Raw genomic sequence first — 18742 nt, 5'->3', positions numbered from 1 at the left:
TAATCTGTGCCAGTGACTGTTATTAGAACCAAACTGTTAACAGAGAAGCTGGGAACAAGTGTTTGGATTCTAGTGACACCTAAGGTGAGTTATTCCAGCGGGAGATGGGGCCTGTGAACGGACATGCTGTGCATGTACATGCCTGTACATGCTGCCTGTGAAGGTACTGTGAATGTGAATGCTGCCTGTGAATGCCATTACTCTAGACTACTCATGGTCCTTCCACACTCGCAGCCCAGTTTTCATCTTTCTCTGGATCCCATGTCACTGTCACTTTAGATCACATGTAATTCTCCATATATGCTTCATGGATGAATGAATATGTCTTGACTAATCCTCTTGTGTCTTTGCCCATACAGCATCACCTACACGGGACAATATCTACTCATCCTTCTTTTGCTGGGGCTCAGTCAATACTTCCTAAAGCTTTCATTGGTTTTGCCTTTTCTGGTAGCTTTTCTTGCCTCAAACGAGCCGAGATAGGGGATTTCAGTGAGGTGATAGTTCCTCCTTTGTGATCCCCTGTCTATTATTTTATGCTGTCCTCTATCACAGTGCTCAACGCACTGTTGGAATTGCATGTAATCTGTCTTTGATATTAGACTATAACTAACAGAAAGAGCTGGACTGACTCATATTGTTCATCACAAATACATTAGTAGAATCATGATGCATATTTTATTCTCAATTAGTGATTATTGAAAAATGACAAATATCATGCATGTATGCTCCTAAATGGCTAACACGAATTCTTTGCTACATAAAAATATTTAACTGCTACTTGCTAATCAGTAGAATTGTAAATAATTTAGTTATGATGAGACAAGGGAAGTAGACAGTAGCTAATGAAATAACACATCATTTAAGCCCCATTTAAAGTAAATCACTCAAGACCATTTAAATGGTACAAATATAACAAATAATAGGAAAGCTAAGGATAGAAACACTAGTTAGATTAACGGGTCAAAAAAAGAAAAATCTATTGGAGAAAAATGTCATATGTCACTCTAAGTCATTTCTATGCTTTCTTGACATATTTAAACTAAAATAAATTTGAGTTAAATATCCTGGATCCTTTCCAAAATCAGATGCCAAAGAGTATGGAAAGAAAATTTATACAAAGAAGAATATGATGTTTCTATGCAAAATAACAAAATAAGAAGTCCTTAGATAAAAATAAAGACGAATAATTATGTGCAGCTTGACATAATTCATTAAAAATTATTTGCTTAATATTTACCTAAATAATTGTGTCATAAGTAGAATAAGCTTTAAAATATAATTTGTTTGGGGGTATAGGAAAATAGTACAAGGGTTAAGGTGCTTGGTTTGTATGCTGCTGACCCCAGTTCAGACCCTGGGGTTATTTTTGTTTTGTTTTGTTTTTGTTTTATTTTTTGTTTTTGCTTTTTGGGCCACAGTCAGCTATGCACAGGGGTTACTCCTGGCTCTGCACTCAGGAATTACCCCTGGAGGTGCTAAGGGGACCATATGGGATGCTGGGAATCAAACCTAGTCGGCCTCATGCAAGACAAATGCCCTACCCGCTGTGCTATTGCTCCAGCCCCCAGACCCTGGCTTGATGCTCAGAATCATAGATGGTCCTTTAAGCACCAGCAGGATGTATTCCTGACCACTGCCAGGTGCTGGTCCCAAGGCAAAAGGCAAATTAAATATAATTTGTTTAAATCAAGATGCAAAAAGTTCAGATATTATTATCTTTCATACATGTTTAGTTTATAAGATTTTCTGTTTCCACTAATCTGTTTGCTGTTTTCCTTTGGACTTACTCATTATGAACGACGAGGCTGTTTGTGTCTATCTTTTGCTGTAAAATAGACCACCTGAAAACATAGTGGCTTAAAACAATTTCTTGATATCTCTGATGCTTCTACAGAATGCTAGGTATCACATGGGTAATTCTTTGAAATGTCTCTTAAAGTTATTGTCAGGTGGCGGCTGGAACATCATCACAGAGAGGGACCAGGCCAATGGTCGACGATGGCTCTTTACTCTCTAACACAACACTTATGTGGACAAAGAAAACCCTACCATCCGACAGAGGAAGAACACTTTTCCACTGCAGAAAATTATGTGTGATAGAAAAAACTTTTGCCAGTGACTTCTGGAACATAAAATCTGCCACGTTTGTACTGATAAATGCTACTCTAGATTTTGAGGATTGCTTCCCCATAGCAATCCTCAAAATCCAAAAAAAAAAAAAAAGCTGGTTTCCTGAGTGCAGCTTTTGTAAATTAGTCATTCAAATTAGTCATTCGTAGTATTTCCTTTAAATGCTCACTACCTCTAAGATCTTTATTTTATCGCTAGATCCAGATGTCTATTTTGGAGATGGGGTAGTAAAACAAATTGAAAGATAACTAATTCATAATTTGACTTTCAAAATTTGATGTTTTCCAAATCACAGAGGCATGTGAATTCTTACTGAAAACCAATATACACGTTTTCGGAGATTTTTTTCTTTTTGTTTGACATGTGTTCACCTGTTGGGAACTCCCGAGTTATTCCAACAGTGGCATAGATCCCCATTGTTTTCTGCATAGGGGATTTTAGAAAAGACAAATTTGCTCAATATGTTGTATTTAGAACTGCACTGTGACTGTCTGTCATCCCGTTGTTCATTGATTTGCTTGAGCGGGCATCAGTGACGTCTCCATTGTAAAACTTGTGTGCCACAGGTAGCTTGCCAGGCTCTGCCTTGTGGGTGGGATACTCTCAGTAACTTGCCGGGCTCTCCGAAACAGACAGAGGGATGGAACCTGGGTCAATCTCGTGCAAGGCAAATGCCCTACCTGCTGGCTATCGCTCCAAAAAAGAAAAAACAAAAACAGGGGACTGGTCAAGACAAAGCCGGAAGCCAAACCAGGTGGACCCAGTATTGACATGGAGAGATCATAGACTTTCCCGGTGCCCAACCACCTTCTCCAAAAGCTGATGCTCCCAGCCCTGTCCTGACCGCTGCCCACCATGAGGGAAAGAAACAGGGCATGATACTTTTATTTTAGTGGTTGTCCCATTTATAATTCTCCTCATATCTTTAGTTCTAGGGTTAGATTCCTGTCTCTAGAGTTCAAAGGTCAGTTTAATTTAGACTTTCAATTCCCAGAATTAACACAATGTCTCAGGGTCCCTGGCTTCCTAATTTCACAGATTCATTCATTTTTTTGTTGACATTGCTTTTGTCTCAGTTTTTGCTCTTACTTTCTGGCAGATAAGCCAGGCATTTTATTGAGCATTTTTAGAAGTTCTACAGAGGAGGAACTTTATCTTTGATTTTGTATAAAATACTGGCAATGAATGTGGAATATATTTTATTCTGAATAAAACTGAAAACATATTCTTGGTTTTGATATTTAGTTGGCTAGATTTGCTATGTGCTTTTGGAAGTAAGTGGGTTTTTGTTCATTAAGTTTCCTCACTAATACAATTCACAGTGTCTAATTTAGCACAATTAGAACTGACACAACATAGAACTTTAAAAATATTCATAGTCCTTGTAGAAAACATTGAAAAATCAAGACCATAAGGATTACCTTCTTACATAGAAACTGAGTGTCTAACATATAGGTTTTCACCACATTTGTGGCTAAAACTTAAAATCATTCATCTGAATGACAATAGCTTCAAAATAAGTGCCCATTTTGACATAAATCTAGTGATATCAGCGGACAGAGCATCATAAATCAAAGTCTTTTTGATGTGGATGTTGTTTTTGCTCCTATTTTGTTAGGAAAGGAGGCTGTGGTATGTGAAAACTGGAGATTCTATCTAAAACTATCAAGAAATCTGACTGGCATGAAATGGATTCAACAATGAGCCTGCAACCCCAAGGAAGATAAAGCATTCTAAGATTAAAGAGCACATTCAGGGGTGGCATTTGCTTTGGCTCCACGTCAAGTGGCTCTGGCTGGCTGACGGCTCTGTTTGGGACAGGATCCACCTTTCCACTCTGCTGAGCGGCTCTGTACTAATGTCGGAATGCCAAGACATTCGGCTGTTTTTGGCCATCATTTTGGGTAGCTCCATCCTTCATTATCCCCGTGGAGCAGTCAAAGGCAAACCAGGTTCAGCATGACTTCTCCAAGGTCACTGCCTGAATCGCTGGTCATGGTTGGAAGAAGAGTCTGAGATTCCTCCTACATTGCCAAGGATGCTTCTTCCAAGGACAATAGCCTTATAAGAGTTATAGACAGGGCTTGGGAGGGGAAAACAGGTATCAAAAATATTAGATGATAGTGGCAACCAATTTTGTTTGGTACGATGGTAAAAATCCTGAAAAGTTGAGTGTGCTTTCTTTGGATAACTCCCAAATTCCTACCCTGCCCTTCTTTTATTTTTCCTTTCATCCCTGATATGACCTTAGTCAATTCTTTTATTTCATTGTCTAGACTATTTTAATGGCTTAGACAGTCTCCCTTGCTTTATTCAAAAGCAGTTATTTTTTAAAATGCTATTCTACATTAGTGCTGTATTCTGCATTAGTGCTATATTTCTAAATCTTTACACGTTGGCCTTTTAAACCTCTTGAAGAAAGTTCCTTTAGAAAGAAAGCAAGTCTCAGGCTCTATGTGATATGATGTCAACCTATATTTGAAATGATTTTTTTCCACACTGGTCAAATGAATTGTTGGTTTATCCACAAATCTGTCAGTTTCTTCTGATAGCTATCCAAATCTCATTTCTATTCATCAGTAATTACTACTCATCAAAATCCTCCCTATCCTCTAAATATAAAGACATATTAGTGTAACTTTCTTCGTAATGTTCCTGCTGTTTTTGGTACCTTTGCATCACTTAAATGCTTGACATGGGCCTGGAGAGATAGCACAGTGGGTAGGGCACTTGCCTTGCATGCAGCCGACCCAGATTCGATTCCCAGCATCCCATATGGTCCCCTGAAGCACCGCCAGGAGTAATTTCTGAGTGCAAAGCCAGGAGTAACCCCTGTGCATCACCAGGTGTGACCCAAAAAACAAACAAAAAAAAAAGCTTGACACTAGCGTTAAAGCTTGTGTGATTACATTCAAATGTTTTCAAGGCAAGGAAACATGTTTTATTATTCTTATTATTTTTATATTCTTATGTTCATATTATTATTATTATTATTTTTCCCAGTTCTGATGTGGTCCAACACTATGATTTCCATATAGTAGACTCAAAAAATATGCATTGGAGAATCTTGTTGTCTTAAGCCATCTAGTTTGAAGAGGTGCAGGCTTGGAAGATGGGCAATGACCGACGAGCATGCCAGCCTGTGCTTCCCTTTCAGAGTCAGTGCTTGGATTACAAAAGTCCTCCTCACATGTCACTATAGAGAGTTTTGGTAAGATTATTCTCCACAAAGTCAAGCTTATCATTTGTACTCCTAAGTATCATTTACAAACCTCTCTAAATCTGTATTTAGAGTGACTTATAGTTTGTGTACAAGTCTGTACAAGTCTCCATACATACACAAACACACACACACACACACACACACACACTCCTAATCCTGATCCCTTTGTGATCCTTTATGTAATTAATAGATGGCTAAGCTAAACATTTTTCTCAAAAATTTTATTTCTGTAGATCCATTCTCAAATGACATTTCTGTCTATATTAACAAAGCATATACAGTATGAAAAGGACAGACTTACTTTTTCTTTTTATCCTTGTACTTAAAATAATCTGCAGTTTCAGAAAATAGAACATTCACTGGTCTATATTGAGAAGACAAGACGATTTTTTTAAACTTTAAGGGACATAGCTAACTTTTGAAGCATTTGCTAAATCCTGCTATCTACAGGACACTTGTGTTAGATGTGAGAGATTAAAAAAACATTTTAGGACAGGAGCAATAGTACATTGCCTTCCATGCAGCCAACCCAAGTTCAATCTTCTGACACAACATATGATTTCTTGAACCCAACAAGAGTGATCCCTGAGCACAGAGCCAAGAGTAAGCCTGAGCACCACTGGGTGTGGCCCAAAAGCAGGGTGTGGGGGGAAAACACCTTTTAAATTATGGTCTCTATATAGTAGATTTTTTTCTTTCACCTTCTATCCATCTTCCTCAGAAGGTAAGTACATTTAAAGCATTTCTCAAGACAGACATCTCAAATTTAGTTATGTTCTTTAGGCTCATACATATCAAATTTCATTAACATATTTAAAACACAGATGTAAAAGTCACAAAATACTCTATGGTCAATAAAATGGACTGGAGCGGGTAGGGCACAGAGGGTAAGGAATTTGCCTTGCACATGGCTGACCTGGGTTCGATTCCTCTGATCCTCTCAGAGCCTGGCAAACAACTGAGAGTATCTCGATCACACGGCAGAGCCTGGCAAGCTACCCATGACATATTCGGCATGGCAAAAACAGTAACAACAAATCTCACAATGAATATGTTACTGGTGCCTGTTCAAGCAAATCGATGAACGATGGGACGACAGTGCTACAGTGAATAAAATACTGAGACAAACACTTGAAGTCAAAAATGGAAATACCAACTGCTTAAGTTCATAAACTATCTGAATAATCTTTATGGTTAAACGAGTCAATTTAACAGTTATAGGTATATATGCTCAGTCAATACTAACCAAGTTCTTGATATTTGTCTTCACTAAGAAAAATTATCATTTAAATCAGATATAGAATGCCAACAGCTAAGTTGTAAATGGTTTCCAATAACCTCTTTCATGGAAAAAAATTATTGATTCTTTTTTTAAGAATCTGAAAACAATTCAGATTCTTTGTTTGTGTTTTTGAGCTACTCCTAGCTGTGTTTGTCTCAGTGATGCTTGAAAGACCAAGAGATACCAGGGATCACACCAGGCCCCCTGCACACAGAGCATGCACTAGCCTGTTGTGCTGTTTCTCCAATTCACAACTTCATCACATTTAAATGCATGCAAATACAGGGTGATCTGACGGTCAGATCCTAAAGGATATTAGCTAAAGTTCTTTTTTTTCTCTTTTTGGGTCACACCTGGCAATGCACAGGGGTTACTCCTGGCTCATGCACTCAAAAATTACTCCTGGCAATGCTCAGGGGACCACATGGGATGCTGGGAATTGAACCCAGGTTGGCTGTGTGCAAGGCAAATGCCCTACTTGCTGTGCTATCGCTCTAGCACCCGTTAGCTAAAATTCTTTCAGACTTGAATTGGTATTTCCAGGTGTTCAAAGGAAGTAATGGCAACAATAATCACTATGACAAATGCTTACCTTGAGTTTATGTTCTTTCCTGTTTACAATCACAGCTGTGATCTGCTGGTCCATGAAAATCAGAATGGTGACCAGCAAAGCAGGAATAGCAGCTGCCAGGTAGACCCACCAGGGGTTTCCTCCAAACGGTGGAACAAACCAACCTCTGTTTGGACTTGTTGGCTTGAAGAAGAGAGAAAGAGCTTTTCAGAACAATATTCAAACATAAAGTCAACATTCACTTTTGGAGAGCCCACCTATTGAAAATCAAAGAGTTTTACTGATAAATTGGACCACTGTGATTATTTATCACAAGCTTTCTAAAAGGAATTATATTCTTGTCATTATTTTAAATAGGGACTAAAACTAAAGATTGATGGAAAAGAAGTAAATGCTGCTTTGTGCATTAAAAATGATCTAAGGTATGGGCCAAGGAAGAAAGAAAATGAGTAAGTTTTAAGAAGCAACCATAAGATAAGGCTCAAAGATAATATTTAGCAAATTGGAAGGCAAGAGGGTCAGAGACAGGACAACGTGTAGGTCACCAGCCTTGCACGCCACTGTCCTAGGTTTGACTCCCAACACCACTTATGGCGCCCTGACCTCTGCCAATACTGATCTCTGAATGCTGAGCCAGGAGCAAGCCAGGAGGACAGCTGGGTATGGCCCCAAAAGGAAACAAAAAAGTTGCAGACAAAGAACTACAAAACAAGCATGAACTTTGTTCATGGGTTTTAGCAATGATGCCCAAATTGCCTCTACTACTGCTGGATTTAAATAATTTTATAACATATGTGCATATATACACATATTTAACAAAAAATAGATATGTTGTATTTGAATCAATTTAAACACGTTGTGGTGTTGCTGTTTGGGGCCGGGGGACTCTAGCAATGACCAGCCATTTGTGCAGGCCTCATGATGTATTTCTTGTGCCCAGTGATGCACTGCTGCCCAGAGGTCTGGAAGTGTTGGTGGCCACCACAGCTACACCTGGGTCACAAGGGCTGGTGGTGTTATTAGACACGAATCATGAAGGGCCAGGAATCGAACCCAGGGCCCAGCACAAGAAAGGCAAGTGCGTGGCTCCAGCCCTTCAGGCTCTCTCCCCAATTCCTGTTGCTTTGTATTTCACACATGAAAGAGGACTGAGAATTGCTTGTTAGATCCTCAGAAATGTCATGGAAGACAAGAATATATGACTGTTTTACCAGTTTTTCACCTATCATCTGTTAGCACATCATGCATTTTTACTACAAAAAAAAAAAAAAAGATTTCCTACCCTTTTCCAAACTTCAAATAAGGCAAATTAGCTAAAATAAAATCATATCAATGCATTATTTTTCCATATTTACTATCAAGAGGGTAGTAAACAGGGAATAGGGCATTTGCCTTGCACGCGACTGACCCGGGTTTGATCCTCTGTCCCTCTGGGAGAGCCTGACAAGCTACCGAGAGTATCCCGCCTGCACGGCAGAGCCTGGCAAGCTACCTGTGGCATATTCGATATGCCAAAAACAGTAACAAGTCTCATAATGGAGACGTTACTGGTGCCTGCTCAAGGAAATCGATAAACAACGAGATGACAGTGCAACAGTGCTACAGTGCCACATCAAGAACATCTTGCTCCTCTTCTGAAGGTATTTCTGTCATTGTGCCACTTTGTTTAGAATTCTATCCTTAATCTAGTTTAATTTTACTACTTTTGCAAGGCTATGAACTTGTAAGGAGAGAAACTTGGTCTTGCCCAGCAACACCTGAGCAAATCGGACATTAAATGACTATTTCTGAATTAATGATCAAAAGAAATAATGCATGGACTAAAATAATAAAAATTAATCATGGAATGAGTAAGAACGTACCTATGCTAAAGAGTACATGATAGCATAAATAATACAGAAAGTTTACTATAATATAGAAATCCTTTTTCTTATAAAGTACTTATTAAATTAAAACAAAGTTACCTTATTTTTACCCAGCAACTTTATTATTTCATTAATGAGGAACCAGAAATGTTTCAGAAAATAGGTAAAAGATTTAGAATATGAAGAATATTTGAAAATTAGATAGGAATATTTAAGAATGTTAAAACATAAATTTTATATATTGGGCCTGTACATCTCAACATACCAATAGGTTTATAAAACCTGTAGCTCATTTATAATAAATAAAATTCAAATTATAGAGTAATACCTATGTATACAGAAGAATGCAGATGTGCTCGTATATATACAAACATATATATAACTATATATGTATATATGCACACACATGCATGTGGTAAGTTTTTTGATAGCAGAAAAAAAAGTATTAGAGTAAATATGTAATCTTTGCATCTTAATTTTTATTTATTAGTTTCAATCTCTACTTCATGATCAGGATCTAAAGTAAAAATATAAAGGCAACTTTTTAGTATTGTGACATCTATAACTAAAAGTGAATATGGTGTAAACCTTACATTTGGTCCTTCCCAGGGACTGTTTTTGAAATGAACAGTTGTATAAAATTAACTCAAAGATGGGATGAAATAGAATTGTAGGAACAAGAAATTCATAAAGTTCCACATATGACCAAGATACTTCACCTACCTTGAACTCACTTGGCACAATTAGTTTTGGAGTATCCACACCTACCAGGGCATCTATTACACAAAAGAGGAGGATGGACAAGATAATGGCGAAGTCACTGATCAGTTTTCTTGCCTAGAAAGACAAAAAAAGAAAACAGAAATCAGGCAGCTCTGGATACATACATTTGCCTGTGTTTCAACCAAATGCATCCACATTTGCTAACAGTTCATATAGGGCCTTCATCAACAGGTTGACAAAGATGTGTGCTGTGAAGAGATTATTTTACGCTGCTTTTCACCTGGCCAGAAAGGTCATGTGTGTGCTGGAAGGAAGAGGCAGGGGAGAATCAAGAGAAGTCAAGGGAATATATCCCTAAAACAATCTGCAAACTTTCTTTCTGCATATGACACAAATGAGATGGGGGTAAGAGTAAAATCTCAAAGTATATCATGAAATTTTGCACTGTGATGTAGAATTTTACTTATTATTCAGGAGACAGCTATGGAGTAACGAATTCCATAAGGCAACCAGAAGCCGCTGAGAATCTAGCAGAGATGTGGTTATAAGTTCTAGTGCATCAAGTGAACTCAAAAGTCAGAGAAATGTCAAGTGATGAAAGATGGGAATATGATGCTTTCACTAACTTCTTCAAAGAAAATATTTTTCTCTCTAAGCTAGCTCTTAAAATGATCTGAGGACGTTCTAGCAAAGCAGGTCTTCTTCAGCATGACTTAAGCATAATCACTATTATCTGGGAATCTTGAAGTATCCTAGGCATCAGCCTGTAGTCTGAGCGAAGGGGAAGCTCTATGGGATATAGCTGAAAAACCTAGAACTCTCCCATGGAGTGGATGAATAACAATCACTTCTGTATCAATAGAGAAATTTGGGACCATTTAGTGGCTTGTCAGTCCCTCCCCCAACCCACCAAAGTGTTTAGGACACAATTATTAAGAGCACTGGAGAGATACCTAAGCTTTCCTATAAGATGTCAGTGCATGCTTGTGCACAATTTGATAGCCAACAAGAACTTAGTGGCTAAGACTTTTCTTGGTCTCACTGACACCACAGTGAACAAAAGAGACAAATTTATGTACTTCTGTTTATGAAGCTTATAGTCAATTCATGGAATGGAAGTTACCAGGGCAAACAGTTAATTTTCTTATGCATCAATATAAAGGAAGATAAATCAATTATGAATTGAGTGACTATATAGTTGAACCTGGCACCAATAAGCTCATTAACTGGCTATGATCTAGAGACTCAGAAATAAATCTCCAAAGAGATCAAGAAGTTGAAGAGATGCTTTCAGATCCCACGTCAGGCTGAACTGTCTGGGGCCCGCACCCCGGAGGTGGGGCGGTTGAGCCTACCACCCACCCAAACAGAGCCCACAGCCAACTTCACTGCTCAGGATGAGCCTCATCCAGAAATTGTTCTGTTGAAAAACTCAGGTATGCGGGCTTTGTGACTGAAATCTCCAGCTCTCACAGAGTCAGGGATGGACTACCTCTTCCCACTATCCTGTTCTTCTTGAAGCCTGACAGTCACACCTACAAACTGCCTCTGGTGTCAAATAAGCTCATTAATGGGCATGATCCAGAGACTCATAAATAAATCTCAAAAGATCAACAAGTTGCAGAGATGTTTCCGGACCCTGCGCCAGGGTTTCGGGCTCTGTCATCCATCCAGGGCACCCAAAGTCACCATCCAGTTAAAAATTTAATTCCAGCTGTATTATCCATTTCAAAAAAACTTAATCCCTGGAGGGCATGGTTATGAATGTGGCCTCATGACATCTTCACCACTGATGAATCAGAACGACATTGGATGGGATGTAAAATAGAGGGCACTCAATCTCGATCAAGAAAAGATAAATATACAAGGCTTAACTGGTAACAACACATTATAATCCCTTCTTTAAGAGCTTACAGGCTCCATGGTGAGATACAACAATATTTTGATCATTTTTAGAGAATTATAACAAGCAATATAAAATATAAATTATTCTGGGCCTAGTATAGGGTGGTTGGGAAAATTGGACTTAATGGTGGTGGAAAGGTGCACTGGTGGTGGGACTGGTGTTGGAATATTGAATGTAATAAATCATGAACAACTTTTAAAAATGATAAAAATAATTTACACACACAAATGTAGTTGCAGTACAGGGTTATCTTGAAAGAGCAGTTAGAACTTCCATTGACGTGTTCAATGAAAATTGAAGTGAAGAACCAAATTTATTTGGCAATGCTAAATGCTGTAGAATTGTTCAACTCTTGACCATCACGAAGGATCATGAATCTTCATACCAAGATCAAAGCTCTTTTGAATAAGAGACTTTTTTTACTGTCTTCGGAAAGTTAGGTTTAGCTTTCTTGAGAAGTATGCAGAGAAAAATAAAGCCAGTAATGGGATCTTTTAAGGGGCAAGTTAACACAGATGAATTATATTAACCCCATTCCAAATTGATGACATGGATCATTATCAAGGAAAAATACAGTATAGTGCTTAGAAGCTAAGTTTCCATACTCAGATGACCCCAGTGGGAACTCGAGTACTATTATTTCTTCATTCAAAATATTTTGTCTTCTGTAGTTTCAATGAGTTCATCTAAAATTATAGAGCAAAATAATCCCTATATCTCTTATTTTTTGTTTTAATAATTAAAGAAAATAAACTATGTAAGTGCTGAACATAGTTCCTAAAACACAAAATCTAGTATGTGCTAATTAGCTATTGGATTTCAAATTGGCTACAAAAACCAATGAACCACTAAATGATATAATATACGGTCAGGAGGTCTTTGAATGGAATCTTCAATTCCAAGAACTAAAAGTCCAGTAATAATACAGAACTGCCACTCGGTGCTAATTTTGTTTGGAAGAATCTGGAATCCTTGCAGGAAAAAAGAGGATGTTTCCCAGGGGGTTTACTACTGCAGGAAACTCCCATTCTTTAAGTTGTGTGCAAGTCTTTGTTGACATAAGCCGTTCTGTGTAATGTAGCAGAAGAGGGTGAACTGAAACAGGTTTGGGACATAGCAAATTTTACAACAGTATCTCTGATCTAGTGGGTCATAAATTGCTGCAAGACTGAAGGTCACTGCAAAGGCAAAAAAAAAATCCACATTATCATCCTAACCTTACTTAGCAAATCTAACCTGTTGACACCTTAGGTATGATAAAAGTTGTACAGTTACAAAAATGGCAGCTGATTTCCTTTTAACAAATTTCATAAACAGAAACACAGATGAGAAATAAATCCAAATCTACCACTCTTTGGTAGAAATATCCATGGCACCTATACTTCTGACTCTGCTAGGGCACAGCTCTGCTTGAGTGGAATCTCTAAGATGGAATCTATGCTTCCTTAGGTAGTAGAGAAGGAATCCCTGGTCATCTGCAAACAAAACACCCTGAAAAACCCACACAGCAAACAACACCACCAGAGAGGACCCACAAATGGTGCTCCTGAGTTGGCCTCATACACTTCATGAGATACTGAGTTTTTTTTTTTTTTTTTTTTTTTTGCTTTTTGGGTCACACCCAGCGATGCTCAGGGGTTACTCCTGGCTTTGCACTCAGGAATTACTCCTGGCGGTGCTTGGGGGACCATATGGAATGCCGGGGATTGAACCCGGGTCGGCCTCATGCAAGGCAAACGCCCTACCCGCTGTGCTATCGCTCCGGCCCCGAGATACTGAGTTTAAGGCATAGAATCCTCAAAAAATAGCAGAGTATACTAAAATCCTAAATTATTTAAGAAACTAATTGAAGACTATCTCAATAAAAATGATATTTATATAAATATAAAATCTGTTTTGATTTTGATATTTTAATGTTTACATGTTATGTGATGTTATCTGAGTGATGTTATTTAAAACCTATCTCAATTTAAAATATACATCTCCTTAACTCACCAAAATTTATTAGAACTTTCAAATCCCATCAGCATTGTTTTAAAAATTATTCTTGCTGAAGAGTTATTCATTTAAGTCAATGAGGGTAGCTATGCTTCCAAATAACTATACAATTCCTTTGATAATTTATTGAGCAAAAATCTTCCTGATTACCTTTATTAATGACAGGACTGGAAAGCACAATTTTCTTTTAACTTATTTTATATATTCATATTAATTGATATTAATTGATATTAATAATATCAATATGAACATATTTATTGTCAAGCATTTAGAAAAGAATAAGGAGAAAAAAATTCCAATTCCACTGCTTGGGAATAATTTTAACTTTTTATATATATCCTTCGCGCTGAGTAATATACAGTATTTCACATATTATGAAGGAGTTTACATACCCCGGTACTTTTTTAAAAACTTTGTTGGATTTTACTTATCATAGTAAGCACTGACTATAGTAAATATTCTAAAGTTCCCTAATTAGCCACTGTTTGTATTCCTTCTAATTTTTCACTAAAATACCCAAAAGAAATCTTTGTAGATAGCAAAGATTTGCTAAAATAAACTCATTTCAGTGAAATATGTCAATGTGTGTATAAAAAATAAGGTTTTTAAAATATATTTACCAAGTTTCCTTCAAAGATACTATGCTGATTACTATTTTCACAGTTCAAAAAATTTATGAATGACTGTAGATATTTAAAAAATTAAATCCTAAAATAAACAAAAAATAAGTTCAATTTCATACATTGATTTCTCACCAATGAGGATATCAGAATTAATATAAAATTCTAATTTCCAGAGCTGGAGCAATAGCACAGTGGGTAGGGCATTTGCCTTGCACTTGGCTGACCCAGGTTCAATTCCCAGTATCCCATATGGTCCCCTGAGCACCGTCAGGGGTAATTCCTGAGTGCAGAGCCAGGAGTAACCCCTGTGCATCACTGGGTGTGACCCCAAAGCAATAAATAAATAAATAAAATTCTAATTTCTTTTTATTTATTTATTTATTTATTTATTTATTTTTTGCTTTTTGGGTCACACCTGGCGATGCACAGGGGTTACTCCTGGCTCTGCACTCAGGAATTACCCCTGGCCGTGCTCAGGGGACCATATGAGGATGCTGGGATTTGAACCCGGGTCGGCCGCGTGCAAGGCAAACGCCCTACCCGCTGTGCTATCTCTCCAGCCCCTAAAATTCTAATTTCTATAACACAATGCCAAGGTTTTAATTTTAACATAAACTGTAATGGATAGATTCTTTATAAATATATCACTTTTAATATATGACAGCAATATGTATTCTCCAAAGTTCCTAATTAAGTATATCCCTAAACCAAGCCAATCCTTTAAACTCTAGAATAGTGTATCTGACACTGCCTCTTGGATTTCTTATAGAAATGTAAATTAACTTTCTCTCTTTCTTTCTTCCTTTCTTTCTTCCTTTCTTCCTTTCCTCCTTCCTTCCTTCCTTCCTTCCTTTCTTTCTTTCTTTCTTTCTTTCTTTCTTTCTTTCTTTCTTTCTTTCTTTCTTTCTTTCTTTCTTTCTTTCTTTCTTTCTTTCTTTCTTGCTTTCTTTCTTTCTTTCTTTTCTTTCTGCTCTTTGGGTCCACCTGGAGATGCTCAGGGGTTACTCCTGGATCTGCACTCAGGAATTGCCTCTGGCAATGTTCAGGGGACCATACGGGATCGAACCCAGGTTGGCCACTTGCAGGACAAATGCTCCACCCACTGTATTATCACTCTAGCCCCTGAACTTTAATCTTTCTCTTTGACCTTGGCCGGAGCCCAATCTACCACTGAAAGTAACCTTAATGCATGGCAGCTTATTTTTCTCTATTGCTTAAGCCAAAAATTTTAGACAATCTATACTAATCTTCTCTTTCTTTTATAGCAGTTAGTTCAGAAAAATTATTGTCCAGACAACCCTGTCACCACCTTCATGGTTGCTATTACACTATAAATGATCCCTTTATCTCATATGATTTCCTACATTAGCTTCATGTCTCATCTGCCCATTTTTATAATTTTCCTATTGAGTACACTATCAGCACATCACTCAGGGCAACCATTATAAGATTTCGGTCAGTTAATGTGGTATGCAGGACGACGCCCCTAAAGTTGTCTTAATTCTTATGATGATGTAATGTAATATGACTAGATAGAATTTAGATTGCAGATAGAATTAAGGTTGTTCATCAGTTGACCATGAAGTTCATGAAGTAGATAGAGATTATCCTGGTAAATTGAATGGACTCATAAGGGTCCTTCTTTACAACTGAAAGAAGACAGTGTGATCAGTGCCAAAGTGATGCTGTATAAGAGTCAATGAGCTACTGTGGGCTTTGAAGATGGAAAGAAACAATCTCAAATAATCCAAGGAAGCAGGGAGTCTCGAAATGTAAAAAGGCAAGGAGATAATTCTACCCACAGCCTTCAGGAGGAATGCACAGTCCTGCCAACACATGGTTTTAGCCAGTGTAACTCATTGTTCAACCTTCTGAACTCCAGATCTCAAGACAGAAATGTATCTTGCCTCTCTTTCTCTTTCTCTCTCTCTCTCTCTCTCTCTCTCTCTCTCTATATATATATATATATATATATATATATACATACACACACATATATATATATAACTCCCTCTCTCTTTATCTATTTTTATTTTGGGTTTGGCCATACCTGGCTCTATGCTCAGCAGTTACACCTGGCTTTGCACTCAAGAATTACTCCTGGTGGTGCTCAGGGAACCATATGGGATGCTGGGAATTGAACCTGGGTTCGCCTTCTGCAAGACAAATGTGCTACTTGCTGTACTATTGCTTTGGCCCCAGAAATGTATGTAATTTTAAGCTATCATGTATGTAGTAATTTTATACAATACTCATGGGAAAGTAGCAAAGATATAATTAGATAATATATAAAAATATATATGTAATATATATAAATTAGATGTACAAATGTTGAGAGAAATCCAATCAGGCATGGCAGTATTTACCTGTAGAAATAAAGTAGCTAAGAAGATAGGTGCTACTAAAAGTCAGGCTATATTTCCTAAAAATTGTCAGAGAAAGCTACTCTACTAATATTGTTATTTAGTTTTATTGAAAATCACAGATTTATAGGTTCTGTGTTTCACTCTATTTCCCCTTCCATCCCTTAAAGTGTAGTGTATAGTTCAGTCAAAGCAGAAATTGCTCCGAGACTGAGTGGATTGCTGGCTTGATCAGACATTCATTTCTAAGAGACTGGATCCAGTTTAAACTTATTTTACCTAGTTCATTTTGTATTCTACTCTAAATGCTCTAATTATAGAGGGTAGGTGGTGGTACTATTTTAGCAGATTATTCAGGCTTACTCTATGTTAAAATTGAAATTTACTTTGAAATAGGAAAAACTGAAAATAAAATCAAAAATTGGCACGAGAGAAATCAAACCTCAAATATACATAATTTATCAGATATACTCTATAATAGGTTGGAGAGATAGCACAGCGGTTGGGCATTCGCCTTTCACGCAGCCGACCCGAGTTCGATTCCTCTGCTTCTCTGAGAGAGCCCGGCAAGCTACCGAGAGTATCGAGCCCGCACGGCAGAGCCTGGCAAGCTACCCGTGGCGTATTGGATATGCCAAAAACAGTAACAATAAGTCTCTCAATGAGAGACGTTACTGGTGCCTGCTCGAACAAATCGATGAGCAATGGGCTGACAGTGAAGTGACTCTGTAATAGGTTGGAGCGATAGCACAGTGGGTAGGGTGTTTGCTCTGCACGTGGCCGACTCGGGTTCGATTCCTCTGTCCCTCTCAGAGAGCCCGGCAAACTACCGTGAGTATCCTGCCCGCATGGCAGAGCCAGGCAAGCTACCTGTGGTGTATTCAATATGCCAAAAACAGTAACAACAAGTCTTACAATGGAGACGTTACTGGTGCCCACAACTGGTACCCACTCAAGCAAAGAGATGAGCAATGGGATGAGAGTGATACAGTGATACTCTATAATATGGGTATAGGAGGTTTGACTCTAAGGAGGAAAGAGTTACTTTTTATCCACCCTTCTCACACCCCAACACATTTAGATAAGAGGAACATATACAAGTTTCCTTTCAATTTTTGAACTATATTTTCTTTCTTTTTTTATTCTTTTTGGGTCACACCCGGCGATGCACAGGGGTTACTCCTGACTTTGCACTCAAGAATTCCTGAGTGGTACTCAGGGGACCATATGGGATACTGGGGATCCAACCCGGGTTAGCCACATTCAAGGCAAATGCCCTACCAGCTGTAATATAGCTCAAGCACCCTTGAGTTATATTTTCTTTTCATCAAATCTGATAACCTTAAAAACTCCAAAATATTCCACTTAACTATAAAAGAAAATTCAAATCAGAAACCTAAATTTCCTAGTTCCCTACTAGCTATTACTGGTAATGATAGGAAGAAGACACAAATTTTCTTTGCAAAATACCTTTTTTCTGTAAATCCATGTCTAACACCATGAATTCATAGACTTTAAACCTAGCTCAAACAAATTAGATACCAATGGTTTCCATCCAATTCCAAGTCTCTTCAGGCTTAAACTTCAGTATTCTAGCAATAAAAATGATAGTGTTTTAAGAGAAAGAAAAATTTAAATCACTCATACATATATATTGAGAACCTGGCACTTAAGATACACAATATGCCACAAAATCCCTATACTCATTCAGGAACAAAGACAGAGAAAAAAGTCTAAACCCAGAATCTCCCATTTATATTAAACGGTTCTTACATTTCTTAAATTTTGTTGATTATTTTTAGCTATGAAAGTAGAAAAATACTATGGTCCTCTACAGAACTAATGACAAAATATCTCAATCTAGTAAACAGCAAGCAAGTTTAAATATTTAAACTACAAAACCAAAGAAGAAATTAAGTGAATGGCAAGAAAAATTCAAATAACCATACTATTCTCTTGTTCTTGGATGAAAACAACCCAATAAATCTATTATAAACATACTTTTCATGAGGGATGATACTATATTAATTATTAAGAGAGTCATAATCATAGAGA

At 37.6% G+C, this 18742-nt stretch overlaps 1 protein-coding gene across 4 annotated transcripts in view; it reads right to left on the bottom strand.

Moving 5' to 3' along the window:
• SLC4A4 (solute carrier family 4 member 4) overlaps positions 1 to 18742 on the bottom strand; it is a 389797-nt gene that overhangs the window by 34501 nt on the left and 336554 nt on the right. For all 4 annotated transcript variants that reach the window (XM_055140936.1, XM_004617877.2, XM_004617876.2 and 1 more), the window contains 2 exons: positions 9798 to 9911; positions 7231 to 7392 (listed from right to left, as the gene is read on the bottom strand). In XM_055140936.1, the coding sequence (XP_054996911.1) occupies positions 7231 to 7392; positions 9798 to 9911 (276 nt within the window). The remainder of the gene's footprint in view (positions 1 to 7230; positions 7393 to 9797; positions 9912 to 18742) is intronic.

Source organism: Sorex araneus, chromosome 5 (genome assembly GCF_027595985.1).
Source record: "Sorex araneus isolate mSorAra2 chromosome 5, mSorAra2.pri, whole genome shotgun sequence".
Classification (NCBI taxonomy): Eukaryota; Metazoa; Chordata; class Mammalia; order Eulipotyphla; family Soricidae; genus Sorex; species Sorex araneus.
Note: the sequence above shows the minus strand (reverse complement) of the source record. Positions and strands in the feature narration are given on the sequence as shown.